This window comes from Helianthus annuus, chromosome 15 (genome assembly GCF_002127325.2).
Source record: "Helianthus annuus cultivar XRQ/B chromosome 15, HanXRQr2.0-SUNRISE, whole genome shotgun sequence".
NCBI classification, from domain to species: Eukaryota; Viridiplantae; Streptophyta; class Magnoliopsida; order Asterales; family Asteraceae; genus Helianthus; species Helianthus annuus.
The window spans coordinates 65,883,707-65,907,309 of NC_035447.2; the positions used below are offsets into that span (position 1 = coordinate 65,883,707).

Consider the following 23,603-nt stretch of genomic DNA (forward strand, 5'->3'; position numbering starts at 1 on the left):
TAAAATCTAGTAATGTTTTGTATTGATAAAACACCATGACTTGAATCATAGATGTTTAAAACACCACGCAATGAACAATGTCTCCAAATAAAACACCATGACTTGAATCATAGTCATGGTGTTTTAAAATCTGTGAATGTTTTGTATTGATAAAACACCATGCCTTGAATCATAGATGTTTAAAACACCACGCCATGAACAATGTTTCCAGATAAAACACCATGACTTGAATCATAGATGTTTAAAACACCACGCCATGAACAATGTCTCCAGATAAAACACCATGACTTGAATCATAGTCATGGTGTTTACGATTTTTATACAATGTCTCCAGATAAAACACCATGACTTGAATCATAGATGTTTAAAACACCACGCCATGAACAATGTCTCCAGATAAAACACCATGACTTGAATCATAGTCAATTTATCCAGTTGTTTTAAAACACCATGCCATGAATCTGATTACAGTTCTCGTTATGATAATGTATGACGAATATGCAACCAAAGACCTCCTACAATTAAGGTGAATCATTAATTCCGATATTTAAGGAAAAAGGAGTAAATGTAGGAGTTTTTTGGTCGTGTATGATATGGTTACCATATTTCAAACATTGAAAAAGACACTATTGCCCTTCAATTTTACATAAGGTCCCTCTAATTAAAACACAATTTACATTTTTATACCCTATTGATCTCAACCATTAGATCAAATATCCAAAGGTTTAAAACATTTCTTACTCTTCTTACATTTTAGACACTTTTTACCATATCCCTACCCTATATATATATATATAGGGGATGGTTCAAATGAAAACCACTTTTAACGCGAAAACTCGAAAACTAACTAAAAAAAGCCTAAAAAACACACAAAAAATTTTTTTTTTTCAATTTTTTTTAATAAAAATCGCTGGTTTTTATATATAAAAAAAAACATTTTTTCAAAAAAAAAAAAAATTTGTGTAGTGCACATGTAATAATACACATGTGTAGTACACATACACATGTGTAGTATTACACATGTGCACTACACAAAAAAAAAATTTTTAATTTTTTTTATATAAAAAACCTGCGAAATTTGGTTTGCAAAAAAAAAATTGTATGTTTTTTTGGCTTTTTTTAATTAGTTTTCGAGTTTTCACAATAACTAGTGGTTTTCATTTGAACCTTCCCCTATATATATATATATATAATCTCCTTTTATTTTTTCGTTAAAATTTTGGTGCTTTTACATCATTTGTATTTTAATACAACTCTGTAACCATGTGTTTACACATATGTAAATATATGTAAAATCTCCTTTTAATTTTTTGTTATCAACATTATCACTTTCACCATCATCATCTTCAATTTCAATAACCATGGCATTTTCATGAATAATCATCATCTTCATTCACAACATCATTATCAGGATTATCATCATCATTCTCAACATCATTATCAACATCATTACTATCACCATCATCATCTTCATTTTCAATAACCATGGCATTTTCATGAACAATTGGTTCAAATTCAATCTTATTATCCTTCTTACCCTTGTTAGCAGTTGGTTTCTTTTTAGCTTCGCAATAGTATATTAAATTTAGTTTTTGTTGACACTGTTAGCAAACTATATTAAATAAATTACTTTATACCCCAATATGAGCAAAGGTCATGTAAAATGCTTTTTGGGCATCCATGCACCTTTATCTTGTTGTAAGCAACTGATCAAGCAATTACATCGCTTTATTTGGTTTATTTCAATGTTTGGTTTAACATTGTGCTAAAATGTTTGGTTAACAACTAAGTTTTCACTTGCAAATCCAATCACAGTGAAGAATGCAACCAGGAAATTTAGTCTAAATTTCTTCCATATTCTTACAACTCAGGAAGAATGTGATCAAACTAGATCCATTTTGTCCCGTTAAATTGTCTTCTCAACTCAGCAACTATTGGGACGTTATTTGATGACCTTTTCATCTTCACTTCCACCTTCTCATTTGGTATACCCGTTAACGATTTGAATGCGTATGAATTTTTTTATTTATTATTATTATTTTTTTTATGCGTCTGATGCTACCATTGGTCATGGTGTGTCATCTTTAACCTTGATGGCTAATGTATTTGGTTTGAATTTTTTTATGGTTTGGTTGTTTTGATTTTCTTGGGGATTTTGAATTTGTTACGGGTTTGATGTGTCAATCTGGGTTTATGTCAGGATTTTAACTTTTAGGTGTAAATATATATAAAATATGATATGTAAATATATGTAAAATCTCTTTTTTACAACTATGTAAATATGTGTTTATGCACATGTGTGTTAGTTGTCACGGTTATACTAGCCGCAACGCAGACGGATTAATACTTGTATCTATTTTTAACCAAAACTTTTATTTTTAATTTTCAGTACTTAGTTTTATCAACAGATGTTTAATTAATATATATCAAAAGTTATATATTTTCTAATGCTTTAATATAACAATTTTTAACCTAGAAAGTTATATATTATCTAATACTTTAATATAACAATTTTTAACCTCTTAATTTAATAAAATTGTAGTTTATTGTTTCTGAAACAAAATTTATTAAAAAATAAAGTAAAATGTCAAAATGGTCCCTGAATTTAGATTACTTTTTTCACTTAAATCCAAAAAAGTTCTTTTAAACTATGTTGGATTACTCATAAAAGTATTAAACTTACTTTATTTTAATCATATGGATTAGTTAAGTATTTGAGAAGGGCTAAGCATTACCGTTTCAGGGTTTAAAAAAAGAGTCCTAATATTAACACATGGCAAAAACTTATTTACACATGGTCTATACGGACCGTATAATGTTATACGGCCCGTATAGAATTTAAAAAACTAACAAAGTCTGTGCCAGCAGACTTTGTCAGTTTTTTTAATTCGATACGGACCGTATAACAGTATACGGCCCGTATACACCATGTGTAAATAATTTGCCTGGTCGTATACAATGTATACGAACGATGTATACGGGTCGTATACTGTTATACGGCCCGTATTCCTCGAAAATTACATTTTTCTCAAAGTATTTAAGGGATTTAAGGTGCCAATCACACGAGACATTTTACAGTCGTGAGGTGCTCAAACCTTTCTAAAAGTAGAAAAAAATAAAACATTAACAAGTAACAAAGATTAGAGAATAAAAAAACGTGTCGTGTGACTGTAATAAAACGGAAGCTATCAACGCGGGATTACGGGCATGGTGTTATTCTTTGTTTAATATTTACAGAATAAAAGGAAGGGTGAGGCATTTGATGAGAGTTGTAAGGAAAAGCGTTGAAATCAAGGGTCCCGTCATTACAACCACTTGCTTCATAGGACACTTGCTTCATAGGACTCACTTGAATCGTCTCGAAAGTACTGAACAACCGAAATAACAGCTTCGGTTTCATCAGCCTGTACCGAAGAAACCAAATTCGCAACAATGAGTCTGAGTCCATTGTTGTTCGTGAATGTTTCGAATCATCATAGAAGACGTGTCGGGTTCTTCTGCTAGTGGTCGGGCTTTCAATGCTCACACAGGGTGATAAACAACGCTGATATGAACACAAACCAACTGCTTTGTCTTGAGTTGTCGGGAAAAGTTTTCCTCAGGGGAGGCTGAGTAGTATGAGTCTGAGTCCATTGTGGTTCGTGAATGTTTCGAATCATCATAGAAGACGTGTCGGGTTCTTTTGCTAGTTATTCGGAATGTTTCGAATCATCATTAAAATTAGCAATGCGGTCCAGATTAAAAAGACGTAATTGCAAGACTGTTTGACGGGCTTCCAATGCTCACACATGGTGAAAAAAAACTCTTGATGTTGAAACCGGTTTTACCTCATGAAAAGGAAAGAAACAAATTTTTTTAGAGAAGCGTTGGGATTCAAGGGTTTATGAGTCAAAGTTAACATTCAGATTCAGATTCAGAAAGCAGATGCTTTTGTACTTGGTTTATTCTCTTTAATTTATTAGAACGATCCTTGTTTTGTCACGTACATGCGTTTAATTCCCAACATCCTTGTTTTGTCACGTACATTTCGTAAGAAACTTTTCGTGCACTGAACCTTCAGTTGTGTACACAAATTCACCACCGGTTTCTACAGCACAAGCACATACACCAGTTTCCAAGTAGGGTTTAGAATGTTTGAAGGAAATGTTGGTTCAATACCAACTCATCTTTAGTAGTGTTTGTTTGAGAACCTGATTCAGATAAACAACGGTTCTCCAATTCCAGAGTAAGCAAATACACAACGGTTCTCCAATTCCAGATCAGTAATGAACGTTCAGTTATGTACACAAATTCATCACCGGTTTATACAACACAAGCACATACACAGGGAGAATGTTCTCGAAATTGAAGGAAAAGAAAAAATGGTTGCTGATGTTTTTCACTATCAGGATTTTGTTGATTTGTTTCCAGGTAGGGTTTAGAATGTTTGAAGTATTCTTGGTTCAATACCCACTCTTCTTTAGTAGTGTTTGTTTGGATCGTTCTAATAGATTAAAGAGAATAAACCATTATCACTTCCAGATTCGCTAATTTCACTATTGGGTCCATTCTTTAGTAGTGTTTGTTTGAGAACCTGATTCAGATACACAAATTCATCACCGGTTTCTACAACACAAGAACATTCACAGTTAGGGTTTAGAATGTTTGAAGTATTCAGATTTTGTTGGTTTGTCGGGTTCTATAACTACAATCTTTCCAACATTATTGAAAATTAACGTAAACACCGCATTCGAAGATCCTTACATTGGATACAATTTGTTGGAATTTGTGGATCAACAGAAATAACTGAAATAACTCGCCATTCTCTTGCACCTTCAACTATGTTGGTTCGGTTTAGTTATTTTCCAACTGTTTCAGTTACGATTGTATCAGACTCTCTCCCCTTCCTTTTCTCTCTCTGACAACCCTAGACCCAAACCACCGCAATTCACCACGGTTCTGCGAAAATAAACATCATCTGTTCATTATTCTTGAAGATGAAGATGAAGAAACGAGGGTTTATTCTCTTTAATCTATTAGAACAATCCTTGTCTTGAGAACCTGATTCTGATTTAAACAATGCACGAAGATCCTTGCACTAGACACAATTTGATGGAATTTTTGGATCAACAGAAATAACTGAAATAACTTTCCATTCTCTTGCACCTGAATTTTCAGATTTTTAGACACTTACTTCAACCGTTAGTAATGCTAGATGTCATTTTGGCTGAACCACAACCTATTACAGCACTGTATGATACGGGCCACAAGAGTTGAGCAAGAATTGGGTCCGTCGCATGATAGAAGATACATATCGTCCGTTCAAGTTGAGCTTCCTGATGCAACTTTTTTTGCGAAAGGAAATGAGAGGTCGAATGTTAAGGATGCTGAGAATTCTGCAGCTTCGGTGATGCTTGTATACGGGCCGTATAATATTATACGCCTCGTATACTATGGGTAAAAAATGGTAAAAAATGGTTTATTCTCTTTAATCTATTAGAACGATCCTCGTTTTCATAGGACTCACTTGAATCGTCTCGGAAGTACTGAACAACAGAAATAACAGCTTCGGTTTCATCAAACGGCTTTGAACGAGTCTATAACACTCATAATCCTCAACCAGCTTTGAAACCGGATGGAATATACGAAGAAACTATTGGAATTTGTGGATTTCGGTTGGTTTAGAAACTTAACAAGAGAATCATTGCAAGTGTCCATATGGATGGTACATTTGTGGATTTCGGTTGGTTCAAAATGCAACTTTTATCGCATCCCGCTCTTCCGATACCAAAGAGAATGCAAAGCTTCATGCAGTCGAGGCCGCTTTGTTAAAAATAACAAAACCTAAAACTAGTGATATGGGCCCACAAGAGTTGAGCAAGAATTGGGTCCGTCGCATGATAGAAGATACATATCGTCCGTTCAAGTTGAGCTTCCTGATGCAATTTGTTGGAATTTGTGGATTTCGGTTGGTTCAGATATCTATTCGGTCATCTTTCCTCTCAATTGAATAGACAGACACTTGCTTCAAACTTTCAAAATTCAAATCAAACTAACACAAAGTATCTCGATATGGGTCCGTCGCATGATAGAAGATACATATCGTCCGTTCAAGTTGAGCTTCCTGATACATATCGTCCGTTCAAGTTGAGCTTCCTGATACATATCGTTCGAAAGAAACTTTTCGTGCACTGAACCTTCAGTTGTGTACGCAAATTCACTTTCTCTCTCTTTCTCTCTCTCTAGGTACTGGTACCCTTCAATCTTCTTGAGTATTTTTATAAATTTATGCTTGCATCCACCACAGTGAATATTAACTTTGAGTGAAAGAGTCTGTTTAACTACAGCACAAGCACATACACATTCCGAATAACTTCACAAAGATTTATTGGAATTTGTGGATCAACAGAAATAACTGAATACAACCGCTCAAATCACACACTATAAAGTGTAAACTTATCGTGTGTTGTAGTTTGGAAAGATGACCGAATAGAGATCTGAATCAGGCGTTGTTCTCGTTCTCTTTAATCTAATAGAGCGATCCTTGTTTTGAGAACCTGATTCTAATTTAAACAATGCACGACATGTCTGTTAGTGGTTTCTGTAACCAATTGGGAACCACATATTTGCTTCAAGATTTACGTCTGATGTCCAAGTTTGATCACATTTGACTTTGTTCTTTGTTTTTTGGATCGTTCTAATAGATTAAAGAGAATAAATCATTTTTTACCCTAAGAATACAGGCCATATACTATTATACGGCCCGTATACACAATGTGAAAAAAAATTACCAGATCATTTTTTACCCTGTTAATACGGGTCGTATACTATTATACGGTCGTATACAGCATGTGAAAAAAATTTACCCGATCGTATACAATGTATACGATGGTTGTATACTGGCCGTATAATATTATACGGCCCGTATACTATGGGTACAAATTGGTAAAAAATGGTTTATTCTCTTTAATCTATTAGAACGATCCTTGTTTTGAGAACCCTGATTCTGATTTAAACAATGCAATTATTCCTCTCAATTGAATAGACAGACACTTGCTTCATAGGACTCACTTCAATCGTCTCAGAAGTACTAAACAACAGAAATAACAGCTTCGGTTTCATCAACCGGCTTTGAACGAGTCTAGAACACTCGTAATCCTCAACCGGCTTTGAAACCGGACGGAATCTAGTAAGAAACTGTTGGAATTTGTGGATTTCGGTTGGTTCAGATACTTAACAAGAGAAGCAACTAAAAAAGCGGTGAACGGTATTTAACGTACACAATTTGTTGGAATTTGTGGATTTTGGTTGGTTCATGCGTTGAAGTACTGAATCAACAGAAATAACTGAAATAACAGCTTCTGAATCTATTAATACAACTGATTACTCAGTCGAAAAATGGCCAATAAGAAACAAATCATTAAAGCTCACATTTTACTACGTTGACCATGTTTTTGGACAAATCATCTGCTTCCTGAATCTGAATCTGAAAGTTAACTAGACCCCTCAAGTTGTCATTCATAACAACTAAGCGTCTAGAGAAGAGTATGTTGATATAGGAGAGTTGATGCAATTTTCCAAGCATTTTATCGTGTGTTGTAATTTTAATGAAACAATGAAGATTGAATATGCAAACCGCATCCGTTTTGTATACGGAAACAGTGGCTATGGGAAATACAAACCCGACACGTCTTCTGTGGTGATTCGAAACATTCCGAATAACTAGCAGAAGAACCCGACACGTCTTCTGCTAGTTACTCTTTTCTTCGATTTCAACAAATCTTTCAAGACCATTCACCTCTTTCAACCTACCAAAACACTGTAAACCCCATCTTATAATCTATTAGAACGGTCCTTCTTTTAATCTATTAGAACGATCCTTCTTTTAATCTATTAGAACGATCCTTCTTTTAATCTATTAGAACGAGGCAACTTTCCTTATCACCCGAACCGGTGATTTCTTATCCATACTATTCTTCATAGACATATTCCCACTCACAAGTTGTTGATCTTTGGGTGGTGATTTACTCCCGAACAAACCATGCCCACCTTGACCAGAATAGATAAGCGTATCACTCGATCCACTTACATTCGAATAACGCTGAGAATCCACAACGCTTATGGCCAGATTCTTTCCTTCAATCTTGGCAAAATCAATGCCTGCTTGTTTTATTATTTTCGTCTACATGTGTTTTGAAATAGGCTTTGTTCTTGGTTTAATGAAGTTACACGTAACATCTAGTTATATTCAGATTTAAACAATGCACGCCTCAACTGAGATAACGGACATCCATCAAGCTCAAAAAGAAAACTTGTGATTCCCATAGTCACAAAAGATTGCGGTTTATATTTCGCATAGCCACCGTTTCCGTAGTAAAAAACGGTTGTGGTTTGTATTTCGCATAGCCACCGTTTCCGTAGTAAAAAACGGTTGCGGTTTGCACATTCAATCTTCAATACTTCATTAAAATACCACTAGTAGAAGAACCCGACACGTCTTCATGTTACGGAGAATGTTCTAGAAATTGAAGGAAAAGGAAAAGATTTGTTGAAATCGAATTTGACAACTATGACAGCTTATTAAAAGTAGCAATCACCTCCAATCATTTCCTGGTCAAATCACACAATATAAAGTTTAAAGTTATCGTGTGTTGTAGTTTGGAAAGATGACCGAATAGAGATCTGAATAACAAACTGTGGAGAACTTGTTTGTGTCGGGTTCTTCTGCTAGTTACTCGATCAACGGACTGATCGGTAACGTTACTCTACTTGTGCTCCGATTTAAGCGGCGTGTTCCGATCAACGTTGTTAAAGGTGATGAAGAGTTTAGAAACCCTAGAATGATGGTGTTTTTACTGGAAAAAACGTGATACTTGAAAAAACATCCTTATATACGGCCCGTATACAGTTATACGGCCCGTATACATTTGGTAACATCAAAAACCTCACAAAATAAATCCATTGAGCCGTATACGTTTTACAAATCGTATAAACATGTATACGGCTAGTATAACTATATACGGGCCGTATATAGTAAAATCAAAAAAACATTCTCTGCGCATTTTCCTATTAAAAAATATTCTATACGGGCCGTATAATTGTATACGGCCCGTATAGACTAAGGGATGTGAAAATAAGATATAGGGGGTGTGGGAAAAAGGGAGGAAAAAAAAAAGAATAAAAAATCCTTATCAAGAGCTGCATTGGTGAGTTTCGAACCCATGTGGCAAACTTTTAATGGTAAAGGTATTGTTTATGCTTTCCAAATTGTTATATTAACTTACTTTTAACCAAATTTAGTTCCCTTTAATGTTCTAAATGATTAAACAAATCTAAAACCGTTTAAAAAGACATCTTTGTCTTATGAATTGCTTAGGGAAGCAGGCTAGAAATATCTGATTTTGATTGTTTCTTTGCCTATAGTTTCCAACAGTGACCAAGTCGTGTGTTGATACTTGCACGGCAAGATCTCTTCCTATATATTAGAGCATCATAACAAAATTATTCAAAATCTAGTTGGTCCCAAATATGTCTTCTTATGCACCTTTAAACCTAATCTTTGTTTTCTTAGTATCATTCATTTTAACGAACAGTTCGACCTCGATAGCCTTGCATCAAACCACAAACATAGGAGTGATCATCGACGAAGGTTCAAGAGCAGGGAAAGAACAAAAAGCCGCCATTGAAATCGCGGTTCAAAAGCTCAATTCAGGTCCAAGAAACCACAAGTTGGCTATTCATTTCAAGAACTCTAAAGGAGACCCTCTTGAAGCTGCTTCTTCAGGTTCTAAATATAATATAATAATTATATTTAAACAGCATCAATATGATTCTTGTTTAATATAACTTTTAGTGTTACATAGAGACAACATGTTTAACTTGATCAAATTGGTTTTCGGCTACGAGTCATGAATTTTCTCGAAACAAGTGCATGTACCTTATAAAATTGTTACATGATTGACTAAATGTGACCGTCCCTCTTAAATTTTATCCGCCCCCCCCCCCCAAAAAAAAAAACATTTTTTTGTTTGTCTTTTAGTGTAAAAGAGGCCGGTTCTTGTACAGAATCTCTCCTATATGCATGCGATTCAGTATCAACATGAGAATTTGGTTTATAACATGCGACTTTCATCTTTTTATATACATGCGATTTGTAGTTTTTTTTATATACATGCGATTTGTATATTTTTTTAACATACGATTTGTAGTTTTTTTATGTACATGCGAATTTCATTTTTCCTATAACATGCGATTTTCATTTTCTTGTAACATAACGTGCCATTTTGCCATCGTGTACGCAGCATACATTAAGGTATATTGTACGATACACTTTTTCTAGTGTAATAAGCGAGGAATATTATTGAATACGACAAGTTGAAGGAGGGGTGCAAAAGTCAAAAGAGAGGGGGTGGGGTGCATTTAGCACAACACATTTCTTTACGATTAAACTCATGATCATTTTATTTCTTGATTTGCACAATTGAAGCCTTGTAAATTTGTATGCTGCAGCGTGCGACTTGATCGACAAACAAAACGTACATGTAATAGTCGGGGCGGATACATGGGAGGAAACCGCAGTAGTAGCAAAAATAGGACAACGAGCTAAAATCCCCGTTATTTCTTTGAGTTCTGATACTTTACAACCTCTATCGCGCCTTCAATGGCCTTTCTTGGTACATATGTCCAATCTAGACATGTCGGATGAAATAAAGTGCATCGCGTCTATCGTGCAAGCATATAACTGGAAACGAGTCATCGTGGTTTACGAAGACAATATGTATGGTGGTGAATACCGGGCTGTTTCATTATTATCCGAGGAACTTCAAAAGATTGGTTCTTTTATTGAACAAAGTGTGGTTGTTCCTCATTACACTTCATCATTTGATCCAAAGGAGACCATTCTTGACAACCTAGTGGATGTCCTTAAAACAAAGCAATCAAGGGTTTTTATCGTGTTGAAATCATCTTTACCCACGGCTACTCGGGTGTTTGAAGAAGCTAATAAACTAGGACTAATGGGGCGAGACTCGGTTTGGATACTAGGAAATAGTTTTTCTAGTTTTCTTGATTCTTTAGATCCGTCGGTTTTTAAGTTTATGCAAGGTGCTCTAGGCATGAAGACGTACTACTCTGACAAAAGCACGCAATTTCTAGACTTCAAGTCTAACTTCAAGACGGTTTTTAGATCAAACTATCCGAAGGAAGAAAAATTTGAGCCTGGGATATACGCTATACGTGCATATGATAGCATAGAAACTATCTCACTAGCTTTAGATAATTTAGGAAATTTAAATGACACTGAAAAGTTGATGGATACAATTATTGCATTCAACAACTTCTCCCATTTGACCGGTACGATAGCTTTTCAGAACGAAAAGCTATCAGAGTTGTTTCAACTTGTGAATATCATTGGAAAAAGTTATAAAGATCTAGGGTTTTGGTCACCCGGGTCTGGTTTTTCAAACAGTCTTAGACTCGGAGGTGAACAAAGCGTAAGACAATTAGCCGTAAACTGGCCGGGAGATCTAATAAACCGAATTCCAAAAGGATGGGCAATGCCTAGCAATGCTAAGAAAATGAAGATCGGGGTTCCGGATGCCACGTCATTCGATAGGTTCGTGAAAGTGGAATTGATCGAGAGTACAAACGAGACCAAATATACGGGTTTTTGCATCGACGTTTTTGAGTCTGTAGTCAAGGTTTTGGAGGAGAAATACTACTACACGTTACCTTATGAGTTTGTAAACCATTCCGGCTCCTATGACGATATGGTTGATCAAGTATATTATAAGGTACTCGTTAACGTACTTCCTTAAACATTTAAACCTATTGATTTCTATCTTTTTTAACTGATTTTCGTTAGTAACTCATTTGAAGGATTCGTTGTGATTTAAAAAAAGTTGGATAGAGATTCATTTAATCATGACTTTTGGTATAGACTTTTCGTTATAAATTGTTTTGACCTTTGACCTTTGATTTTTCATTTAACTTGCCTGATAATTTTGATGGTCCACATGAAAAGTATTTGTCACGTTACTAACATAATTATCTCGGACCTTTATTTATTTATTATCTATCATTTATTATTAATTTATTTATATATTTTTTTAATAACTTGAAAAAAAAAAAAAACATCTCGTATCTTAATTTTTTTTTATTACGAAGGATTAAATGAGAACTTATAAATACTATATGCTAACATGATAATAATTTGATGGAGTTACTTTATAAGTAATATAGCTAGCTTGAAAAAAAAACAAAGAATGGTCACAAAATCTCTTCAAAATATATTAGTGAAAAACCTTTTTGCGACCGAAATATTTAGCAAACCAGTCGCAATAACCTTAGTGACAGTTTTGTTACTACTTTTTGCAATAGTAAATATTTGTAAACAAACAAACAAACATACCCAGTAAAATTTCACTGTTGTACTGATGTTCTTTTCCGTTTTATGCATGCTTCTTTGGTGAAAAGAACTATGATGCCGCGGTTGGTGACGTTACGATATTGCATAATCGTTCGCGGTATGTGGAGTTCACGCAACCGTTTATCGAGTCGGGGCTGTCGATGGTGGTGCCAGTGAAATCGGATACACAACAAGCATGGAAGTTTATGAAACCATTCACGGTTGAGATGTGGCTAGCCACATTAAGCATATTGTTGTACACAATGTTTGTGGTGTGGTTCATGGAGCATCAAGTGAACCGAGAGTTTAGAGGTCCATGGAAGGATCAGCTTGGAACCGCATTGTGGTTCACCTTCTCTTCCCTTTTCTTCTCACATAGTAAGTAACCGGTTGACTTTTCCAAAACTCGTACACAGGTCGAGCCTATGTAAGCAAGTGGTGTAAATGAGTCGGGCCCGTTTAAACTAGATTTGGCCCATTTAACATAATAGAGCCCGAGCTCAACTCGTTTTGAGTATTGAGTGTTCAATGGATTGATTTTTGGATTATTCAATTTCAGGTTCATTCGAATAACCTGAATAATAAGAAAAAAATAAAGAAAATTAATTTTAAAAATAACTAATTTAAAGAAAGTTATTTGTATCTTTTTATAAAAATTTATATAATTTGAACTCGAATTTGAATACATAAGTTGAATTCGTTCGGTAATCACAGATTCGAATTTGGATAAGGACAGATTCGAATATTCATTACCCAAATACGAATTCATTATACAAATCATGCTAAGTTGAAATTTGGGTTTTTGAGTTGGATTCGAATAATAAACACTCCCAGTTTTGAGCTTTATATTCAAAGTTTGAGCCCAACTCGTAATAAAGTTTTCAAGCTCGGTTTGGGCTAGACCGGTTTGTTATTTAGTAATTATTTATATATTATATCTAAATAAATATTTATTATTTTTATCATACTTATTACTATAATTTTACATTATAAATTAATTGTATTATAATTATATATAAAATAATACAATATATACTTTGTGTATCAAATAAAAAATGTTATATATATTAAGTCAGTAGGCTCGTTTAGACTCGTGAGCCTAGCCAGATTGGCACATGAAGCTCGTGCTCATTTATTAAACAAGCTTCAAATTAGGCTTGATTCCGAGCTCTTAGCTAGGCAGTTTTGAGTGACTTGACTCGTTTACACCTTTTATCTGAATTGATAAACCGTTGACGTGGAATTATGAATGCAGGAGAGAAGATACAAAGCAACCACAGTAAAGTCGTGGTGATGACATGGCTCTTTGTGGTGTTCATCTTAACCTCGTGCTACACGGCTAGCCTCACATCAATCCTCACAGTTCGTATGTTAGAGCCAACGGTAAGAGATATAGATTGGCTAAGGAAAACCAACGCACCCGTGGGATGTGACCCTGATTCGTTTGTGGGCGACTACTTAACCAATGTTCTAAAACTGAAAAATATCAAAAACGTATCACGCCAAGACGAATATCCAGATAACTTTAAGAATGGAAATATAAGTGCCGCTTTTCTCGAGCTTCCTTATCAAAAGTACTTCCTTAACGAGTATTGTAACGAGTACACCGCCGTCGGCCCTTCATACAAATTCGGAGGCTTAGGCTTTGTAAGTATACGATATCATTCTCTTTCTTCTTATAGTATTACATGTGTTAAAACAGGTTGATTGGACGTGTTTGGTAACAGGTCAACACGGATACATATTTACAGCGGATTGGGTCAAGTTGAACTTACCTACAAACAATATTTTTTGTCTTTTATAAAATTTTACCTATAAATAGTTTAGTTAAGTATATATAATTATAAAAGAATATTGTTACAATATAATCTTGGTATACAGGAATACCATGTGGTATGTATTAAAAATGCATTTTTGCTGCATTTTACATTAACATTTGACCCGTTACCTTTTAACTATATTGCTTCTCATCAATTTGAGATTGGGAATACTATGTTGTACCTAAAAGCTTTTTTATTGAATGTTTGTAGATTTTCCCAAAAGATTCTCCTATAACCGACGATGTCTCGGGAGCCATTTTATCCCTCATGGAAGACGGCAAGATTCGCGAGATAGAAAACGAATGGCTTGACGCCCCTCAAACTTGCTCGAGTTCCAATCCCGGGTTGGAAACAGAAAGACTTACACTCGCTAGCTTTTGGGGAATATTTCTCATCTCGGCACTCGCTTCAACGCTAAGTTTACTAATTTTCCTTTATCGGCTGCTCCATAACCAAATCGAGCAACGGATTATTAGCTTACATGGTCCTCGTTGGAATAACGAGAGCCGTTGGAGAAAAGCAGTCAGAATTGTTCAAATCGTGCTTAGCTTGAACCGTAACCAAATCCAACCAAGAGAATCGACGAACGAATGGGCTCAGCAGACTCCGCATAGATGGGAATCGGTGAGTCCCACAGAGGTCCCTGAGCATTTGGAAATTGGCAGGCCTACTCAACTCGAAATTCCCATGAGAAAAATGGATCAAAATTAGTTTTGTAAAAATACCTTTCTAGTTTGTATATAGTAATAGTACATACTTTTATAAAGTTTTATATGTCTGTATACTAGCCACTTCCAAAAAAAAATGGGCACAAAACCATACACATTAAACTACAGGGCTCAGACCATAGATCCAATAACAATTTCTGACGGTACGTATACAACGGAAATACAAAATCTGAAACTCAAAAATTAAGACATCAAAAATGTCGAATTCAGGTGTGTAAATCTAGATTAGCTTCCGCATTTTGGAGTTCAGGTGTGTAAAGTCCCCTATAGCATCCAATGCAGCCCGACTAGCAATCGATCTTATCCAACATTTGGAAGTAGAAGTTAACGATAATAGCCTCTTCCCCGACCCTGCCTACCCCGACCCCTGCCTTGACCTCCTCCTCCCCTTGAACCACCTCTCCCGCCATATGATAGGCCTTCAAAAGCCCTGTCGACAAGCTGATTGCTGCCTCCACGGCCCCTTTTGTGTGGTTGGTTGCTCGGACCCTTTATGGCATTGGCAGGTCGTTTTGCCCTGAGGAATTAAAAAAATGTGTAAATTTTTGTTAAAAAAAGAGGATCGTTTGAAACGATGGTCTACTGAAAAACGACGTAAGTGGCTAGAAGTCGTAAGTTTGACCTCTTTACTTATAAATGGGTCAACTTGGTTTATGTTTGATCTCTAACAGATAATATGGGCATGATATAAAAAAATAGCTAAAAAGAAAACATATCAAAAGTGGCTAAAAGTGTTGTAATGCATACAAACTCCTAAAAAGCTTTACTCCAAAAAATTGAATTTAATTGTAGTAATAAAGTTTTTGAAATCATACATAAAACACTAGCTAATTATAATCATAATTGCTAATAGCGAATAGCGGCAAATAGCAATAAGGTACCTATATGCAACATGCTACATAGCGAATAGCGATAAATAGCGGGCGCTATTTTATAAATAACGATACACTAGAAAAAAAATTAAAAAAAAATATATGTATATTATATCAAATTACCCTGGTATGCTATTTTACATGTATATTTAACAAAAACCTAAAATCCAGCTATTTTATAGCTATATTTAATCGCTATTTATATTTTTAAAAATAAAAATAAAATAAAATAAAAAACTAAAATCCCACCATTTATGGCTACATAGCCTATAGGCTATAGCGACCTTCAACCTATACGCTAAACTATTTGCTATAGTGACGATAGCGACAGCTATTGACAACTATGATTATAATAAAAAGCAATAGAAACATCAGTTCGACCTATATGACTCGTTTCCTTTTTGATTAAATTTCCTAAATTTACCCATTTGACCAAAAGAGATGAAAATAACCAAAATCAACCAATTTAATAGGGTGTAATTGCCACCTTTAATTTGACTAAAACTATTAGCAAAGTGATGTTTCCATTGCCACATGAAGGAAAAAAAAAAAAAACAAGGCCAGGAAACGTTATGCTCCGACGAGTGAGTTTAATAAACATACCCGGCTGTGTTTGCTGGAGCTACACTTTTAACTGCTTCATTCCAGGATAGATTAATTCTTTTGTCTCCAATAAATAAAGGTGATTTTGTATGCAATGGCTGAATTAAGAAAAGAAAACATGCATGAGATCCTGTCTTTCTCAAATACATTTTGAAATGGACAATATTATTGATATCAATACCTGTGTCATTGCCAAAATGTTATTGCAAGTGCGCAACCCCGTTGTGGCATTCTGCTTTTGGATTTTCTGCATATCATAAAGCTGTCATAATGAAATACAGCCAGATAAAAGAGAATAGAGCTACATTAAACCTTAAACGATATCTATTAACTCACAATTTTAGCCTTTTCTTCATCAGATATAGCAGTACCCGTTGTCTTATTTTGCTGACCCATTCCTTGTGTTAGTTTCTTCATGGTAGCTTTAGTGAGGTCTTCAACACAGTTTAACCTTAATAACCAGACGTGTAAGCACAGCGTTTTTATACTACTATAGTATGTTATTACTTATTTTATACATTTTAGGACCGCTAGAGAAAAATTACCTTTCTGTAAAATCTTTGTAAAGCTCGGTAAAGTCCTCCCCGAGCCTGTCTGATGGTTGACCAGTCACTATTTTATAACCGCATAAACTATTAGTGGCATTTGGGGCCTGTTTTACAAGGGTTTATTAGACTTCAATGATTGGATAATATGTCAATAACGTTAAGATACAGTTTTACAAAACATTGCTCACAGCCTCACCTTGTTAGCTAAATGGTGGAACGTGTATAACATGCACTCCACGTATGTGAAGTTCATCTCTTCCCCTGTTTTCTTTTGAGGCATATACTTCTGAAAAGTATAGAAAGAATTTAGTAAAAACATAGAATATATTTTATTATTAAATAAAGTTTCTTTTTATGTATACTTTTAAGAGCTGAACGACAGAAGGAAGAATCTGCCTCGAGTCTTGAGGTGCTGCATATGGTGAACTCTCAGCAAGATTCTTAAGCAGGTCTACTTTACGTTCTTCAGGAAGCTGCAAATCATATTTATATAAGGAAATACACAACAAATAATCCCAAAGATAGGTATTAACACAAGAAACAAAGTTGAAAAGATTAATACCTTATCGAAAACAGGGAGAATGTGCTTGTTTAAATAATTGAGGAACTTGCTACTTGAAGCACCCCTCTGCATATAGCATAGAGACTCAGTTCAAAAGAAAGGTTATATGCTAAAACTAGAAAAGAAATTGTATATATACAAAAGTGACGTACGATAAAAAACGGGAGAGCCATATATAGGCATGATATTAATCGATCAACATGGTCCCCATCTGAAACCTGCATTTTGATAAGTCATAATCAGCAAAAGTTACATACTTTACAAGTTACAGCAAAGTACAATATTACATATTCAACAAGTTAGGGCTAAAGAACAAACATAATGAACTCACACTGAATTGTGCATCAAGATCAGCTTGGCCTTCGATGATTTCAACGAGCTCTTGCACACGCTCGGTGGGAGCTTTTGCTCCAAATATGCTCAAGCTTTTTAAAAAATCCATGAACATCTTGAACTCTGCTCCTGTGACATCTTGTAAACTCTGCAATATAATTCAGTCATGGCACATTAGTAAAGTTACCCGATGACATTGAAGTGAATCAAGTTAAACTACTAAAGCATACATATAAGAAACTAATGATAACATTAGAATCATACTTTTTTAATTAAATCAGTAATATGCCTTTCCATTTGCTCCTGTGGCTTCAAGAGCTCAGATTTCAAAGGGAACACCTATAAATATTTAATCGGGCAACATTTTCATATTAATAAAATAAATAAATATATAAATAAAAACCACAATCATTAAAATGGATGAGAAATCAGTATTGTCACCTTGTCCCTGATAAAGATCAGGGTCCTCTCACGAAGATTATCATCTGTAACTGGCTCATCAACGCTCTCAATGTGCTTAAATAATGCCGTTAAGGATGCTGCAAGCATATATTATTTATTTACAGTTACAGTTATTAACTGGGTGCATGACAGTTTGCTATATAAAGTTGGGTATATAAACTTGTACAGATCATATTGCAAAATAAGAATGGCATTATTGATGTACCTTTTACATCTTGCCTTAACAAGGACAAAAGAGCTTTATGCACTGCATCACGCTCCACGTTTTCTTCTGGAAATATTAAAGTATTCAAGGTCATATAAACAATTGTATATAGCAGTCCATGAATACGAAAACTTAAAACCCTAATTTACCAGCTATGAGAAGTTGTGCAAGAATGTCAACAATCTTGGAAATATGCTCCGGTGTATCCTTACAGAAAAGAGGAAGGCCACGAATCGCTTGAACCCGAATCTTTTACAAAATGAGCAACCAAAAATAGAAGTAAGGCCTTCAGCTGAAACTAAACTAATCCTTATTCCATATGAAATTTATTGTAAGAGAAAGTAAACAAAAGTAGATTAAATTAAGCACGAAGATAACATCAACTAAACTAATCCTTATGTTTTAATGCTTTAACATTAAAACATATTAAGAAAAAGTAATTATTTTGCAAGACCTTTTGTGTTCACTAAATAATGAAAATGTGTTACTAATTACTATTGAATCTCCAAGATGTCAATCCTTGAGGAAATTAGTATCGGTATATATGAACAGGACATCCCTTACATGACTACAATCAGACTAGCTAAAATACTAATTTACTCAATGGGCTTAGTATCAGCAAGAGACTGGCTATATTAGCACTTACAGTCAACTACATGTATCAAAGTCACATTTGCAATAACTGACACTAACTTTGCTTCATTTACTCACTCCACTAATTCATCATCCTTGCAACCTATGTAGTCATAGATTCATATCTAAGGCTTTTTGGCATGCGAAAGTGGTTGTGAGCAGGGGCGGACCTGGCTTATATCTAGGCGTAGCCCGGGCTACGGCTCAACTTTTTATCAGTAGTGTAAATTTTTTTATTTTTTTCGATTTTTATACAAAGGACACCTCTAAACAACTACGAGGACACCCCTCAAAATTTTTTTTACACCCCAATAATAAGCCCAGCTGGTGATGATGATTCAAATCAATAATAAGCCCAATTAGAAATTAAATAATAAGCCCAAATAACTAAATAATAGCCGAGCCTTTGAAGATTGTATATTGAGTTTTTTCCCAAAAAAGTGTTGGTGGAAAAAGTATTTACCATTTTGGTGTTCCTTCAAAACTATTTACCAAAATGGTGGTTTCATGTATTTTGTATTTACTTTTCTTTTAGCCAACATAATAAACTCATTAATTTTCTATTCAATCAATCCAATGTCCGTATTTTTATTTTGTAATTATATCTTTTATTTTCAAACAACCAAATATGTTTTTTTTTTCAATCAACCTATTAATGTTTTATTTGTTTTGTATTTACCTTTTTCTTTTAATCAACATAAAAAACTTATTAATTTTTTTTCTATTAAATCGATAGTATAACCTTATTCCATCTCATTATAAATTTTTCATCGACCAACCCATGTAAAAGACAAACTAAGAAGATCGTATAGTGTAAGTTTAAACAATGAAATAAGAAACATACAAAAACACTAAACAAACAATAACCTCAGTGAAACTTATACTAACATTCTTAGGTTGAGATAGCAAGAAAAAACAATTTTAAAATCAAAATGGTTGATTCTAAAAAGTGCAGTGAAACTTATACTACAAATTGTATTACTTTTAGGAAGTCAAGAAATACGTGAAGTGAAACTAATGTTTTGAACTTTTGAACAATGAATTTATTCTTTAATATTAACTTAGTGATATGATAAAAAAAATGATTACTTGATGGCTTTACTGTAATGAGACTTAATAGTTTTACCATGTCGTTTCACTGTTTTCTTGACTTACTAATGTAATTACAATATTATTTATATTCACTGGATGAGAAATATACTCTGGAAAATAAAGAATTATTGTTTTGTAGATGTTTAAGTTTAAGTTTTTAAAAGGTGATATTAATATGTAAATAAACACAGAGTCGACAAGGAAAAAGAAAGAAATAATTTTATTCATGTAAATAAATAGTGTTAACAAGGAAAAGAAAGAAACAATATTGTTATTCTTTTGAATAGAAAAAAAAAACTATTAAGTTTTTTTATGTTGATTAAAAGAAAAGGCAAAGACAAAATGAAGAAAAACACCATTTTTGGTAAATAGTTTTGAAGGAACACCAAAATGGTAAATAATTTTTCCGCCAACAGTAGTTTGGGAAAAAACTCATTGTATGTTTATACTTTTATTTTTTTCGTTGTTAAACTATGTCTTTTAGATATTTGTTTTACTTTATTTATTTATTGTCGTTTTTTTAATATTGTATGATTGCACGGTGAATTTTTTTTTTTTTTTTGGGATACCTCTGAATTAATGTTCTAGTTCCGCCACTGGTTGTGAGCACCAATAAGTATGCACAGCCACAGAAGTGCATATATCATATATGTGCTAAACTGCTAATAGCCAACTTGATTATGCTATACAAGTATACGACTCACTCACTAGTGATGATTAACTAATCTTTACATCTTCCAAATTATAGTTAACTCTTGTACTACTAAAAATACAAGCATCTATGCTATATCATTCCTATCCATTTTACTGTTCCAATCCAATAATTCATCAACCACAAAGATTTAAAAAACTAACTCTCAAATCAACAACAACTCTTGATTAAACCTGTTAAAACAAAATTAAACAAAAACACTAACCCCAAGCTCTTCTGCTTCACACAAATCCAGATGAGCATCAACTGCAGGTCCAGATAATCCAAGAAAAAACTTAAAAAACCTAGGAATCAACTGAGCTGCTAACTGTCTCGCCTTAATACTCGAACTTCTCGCAGCCTCAATTATACTATTGTAATCCTCCACATTCTACGCATCAACAAAACACAAAATAGTTCAATAAACCCTAATTTTGACAAAATCGATCTTGCAAACCCTAGAAACGCAAATTATGCAAACCTGAGACTTGTCTTTGGCTTCGCTGAGGCGTTCGCCGTATACGTAAAGCTTTTCGATGTCGTTAGCGTCAGTTGAAGCATCCGTCATTGCTGATAACTGTGTGCGATGTGCTTTTGAGTTGTGATTACTGGTGAGTTTGTTGATCAGATGGTGATTTTGAAGGTGAAAATTGGAGATTTGATTGGTTGTTTTTATTGTGTGTGTGTGTGTGTATGATTTGAGGATGAAGAAGGTGGTTTCTGTAGATTGGTTGTCGACCTGTAGCAGTGTGTAAACACAGTTCCCCTAATGGAATGTTTGAAAATGGGTCAACCCGACCCAACCCGACCCGTTTTAACTTGATTTGAGTGGTTGACAAGTTAAGTTTGTTGACTTTTTACTTGTACTTTTTATACGATTATACGTTGGATAATTTGATTTGTTTTGAGTTTGGTCTTGAGTTTAGCTTGTTAAGTTTTACTGATCTTTTATTCTACTGAAAACAAGTACAACTATATTGGGCGTGTTTTATCCGAGTTTGATCTCATATAACACGATATGGAATGAAAATCGAATAATCACATTGATTGTTTGCAGCCAACGTGGATCCGAGATAGTAGACGGAAGAAAATGGATGACATATCATTCCAGACAAAGAGTATGTGGGGACGGGAGAAAGGTTGTTCAGCAAGAGATGGAGGAGAGAAGGAGAAATGGGAGGAGGATGTCATGTGAGGTTGGTTGGGTGAAAGAGAAAGAACCATATAAGGTTAGCAAGTTTGGTTTTTCATCAAAGATGTTTTTTTGTTGGCTTCGTTTTGATTTTAAACGGTTTAAGATTGCTAAGAGAATACATAACACATAGGATAAAGAATTTCATATCATGATCAGTTTATCTTTTCACGTATTAATTTTCAAAGGTGATTCAAACTTTAGATTATACTTGATTACTCGTTTAAAGGAATAGATTGTTTCCAAACAAAATATACAAAGGAAAACATTATATGATATGTTTACAGGTTGACAAAATTTTCCATGAATAGAGATCTCTAACATCATCGTTTTCTTAAAGTTTGACCTTTAAATTAGCAAAAGAATACAAAAACAAAAGAGTTAATTACACAAATGGGTCATGTGGTTTATACCTAATTTCGCCTTTAGGTACTAACTTTTTATTTTAACAGATTTAGGTTCTATGGTTTCAATTTTGTAACATCTTTGGGTACTAACACCAAAATTAGTTAATTAATGACTAAAATACCCTTGTATTTTTTTAAGTTTATCAGTGTAACACATTTGGGTACTAACACCTAATTTTATTTAAGTTTAAATCAATTTTACAAAATCTATTTATTTTTTTTATTTTCATTTTTTTATTATATCTCTTAATTAACATAAAGTCTATTTATTTTTTTATTTTCATATTTTTATTAAATTTCTTATTTAACATAAAATCTACTTGTTACACCAGTATTTTTTTTAAATAGATTTTTTAAATAAAATCTACTATCTATATAGTTTTATGTAAATTAAATTTCTTACTAGTTTTAAATAATGTAAACCTTACTTGTTTTGAATTTTGTATATATATGATTGATAATAATAATAATAATAATAATAATAATAATAATAATAATAATAATAATAATAATAATAAATATCTTTCATGTAAAAAAAAATTAAGCCATTTTTAACTCGTTTTTTGTTCATTTACATTTTACTATTTTAGAAAGATATTTAATTTACATAAAATCTACTAGTTGCACCAGTAAAATCTACTAGCTATATAGTTTTATGTAAATTAAATATCTATTTTACAAAAAAAAAAAAAAAAAAACGAGTTAAAAAAGGCTTAAATTTTTTTAGTTTTATCTAAAATACCTAGCTATATAGTTTTATCTAAAATACCTAGCTATAAAGTTTTATGTAAATTAAATATCTTTCTAAAATAGTAAAATGTAAATGACCAAAAAAAACTAGTTAAAAAAGGCTAAAATTTTTTTACATGAAATATATTTATTATTATCAATCATTTCAATCCAAAATTGAAAACGAAAATTTAATTTACATAAAACTATATAGCTAGTAGATTTTATTTAAAAAATCTATTTAAAAAAATACTGGTGTAACAAGTAGATTTTATGTTAAATAAGAAATTTAATAAAAATATGAAAAAAATAAAAATAAATAGAGTTTATGTTAATTAAGA

The 23,603-nt window shown here is 33.5% G+C and overlaps 2 protein-coding genes across 3 annotated transcripts; one reads left to right on the forward strand and one right to left on the reverse strand.

Moving 5' to 3' along the window:
- Positions 1 to 9,506: 9,506 nt before the first annotated feature.
- Positions 9,507 to 15,076, forward strand: LOC110911766 (glutamate receptor 2.7). Its single transcript, XM_022156415.2, has 5 exons — positions 9,507 to 9,763; positions 10,489 to 11,771; positions 12,454 to 12,763; positions 13,641 to 14,032; positions 14,416 to 15,076. Exons 1-5 carry the CDS (start codon positions 9,508 to 9,510, stop codon positions 14,914 to 14,916), a joined length of 2,742 nt encoding a protein of 913 aa, XP_022012107.1. The 5' UTR covers position 9,507; the 3' UTR covers positions 14,917 to 15,076.
- Positions 15,002 to 21,700, reverse strand: LOC110911767 (apoptosis inhibitor 5-like protein API5). Of its 2 annotated transcripts, none has more exons than XM_022156416.2 (16): positions 21,416 to 21,700; positions 21,161 to 21,325; positions 18,668 to 18,767; positions 18,519 to 18,584; positions 18,293 to 18,390; positions 18,116 to 18,190; positions 17,850 to 17,999; positions 17,671 to 17,736; positions 17,519 to 17,584; positions 17,319 to 17,429; positions 17,153 to 17,242; positions 16,954 to 17,060; positions 16,745 to 16,859; positions 16,590 to 16,670; positions 16,409 to 16,506; positions 15,002 to 15,450 (listed from the first exon to the last, which is right to left on the reverse strand). In XM_022156416.2, exons 1-16 carry the CDS (start codon positions 21,500 to 21,502, stop codon positions 15,258 to 15,260), a joined length of 1,668 nt encoding a protein of 555 aa, XP_022012108.1. In that variant the 5' UTR covers positions 21,503 to 21,700; the 3' UTR covers positions 15,002 to 15,257. The 2 variants fall into 2 exon arrangements, with proteins under 2 accessions (XP_022012108.1, XP_022012109.1); XM_022156417.2 differs by having other exon boundaries at positions 16,590 to 16,655; positions 21,416 to 21,679.
- Positions 21,701 to 23,603: the final 1,903 nt, after the last annotated feature.

Coding starts and splice junctions, on each gene's coding strand:
- LOC110911767 (XM_022156416.2), bottom strand. CDS start 21,502: ATGACGGATGCTTCAACTGACGCTAACGACATCGAAAAGCTTTACGTA. Junction 17,585..17,670: donor TGGCTCTCCCGTTTTTTATC/GTACGTCACTTT, acceptor TGCTATATGCAG/AGGGGTGCTTCAAGTAGCAA. Junction 15,451..16,408: donor GCTCCAGCAAACACAGCCGG/GTATGTTTATTA, acceptor TTAATTCCTCAG/GGCAAAACGACCTGCCAATG.
- LOC110911766 (XM_022156415.2), top strand. CDS start 9,508: ATGTCTTCTTATGCACCTTTAAACCTAATCTTTGTTTTCTTAGTATCA. Junction 11,772..12,453: donor TTGATCAAGTATATTATAAG/GTACTCGTTAAC, acceptor TTTGGTGAAAAG/AACTATGATGCCGCGGTTGG. Junction 14,033..14,415: donor AATTCGGAGGCTTAGGCTTT/GTAAGTATACGA, acceptor GAATGTTTGTAG/ATTTTCCCAAAAGATTCTCC.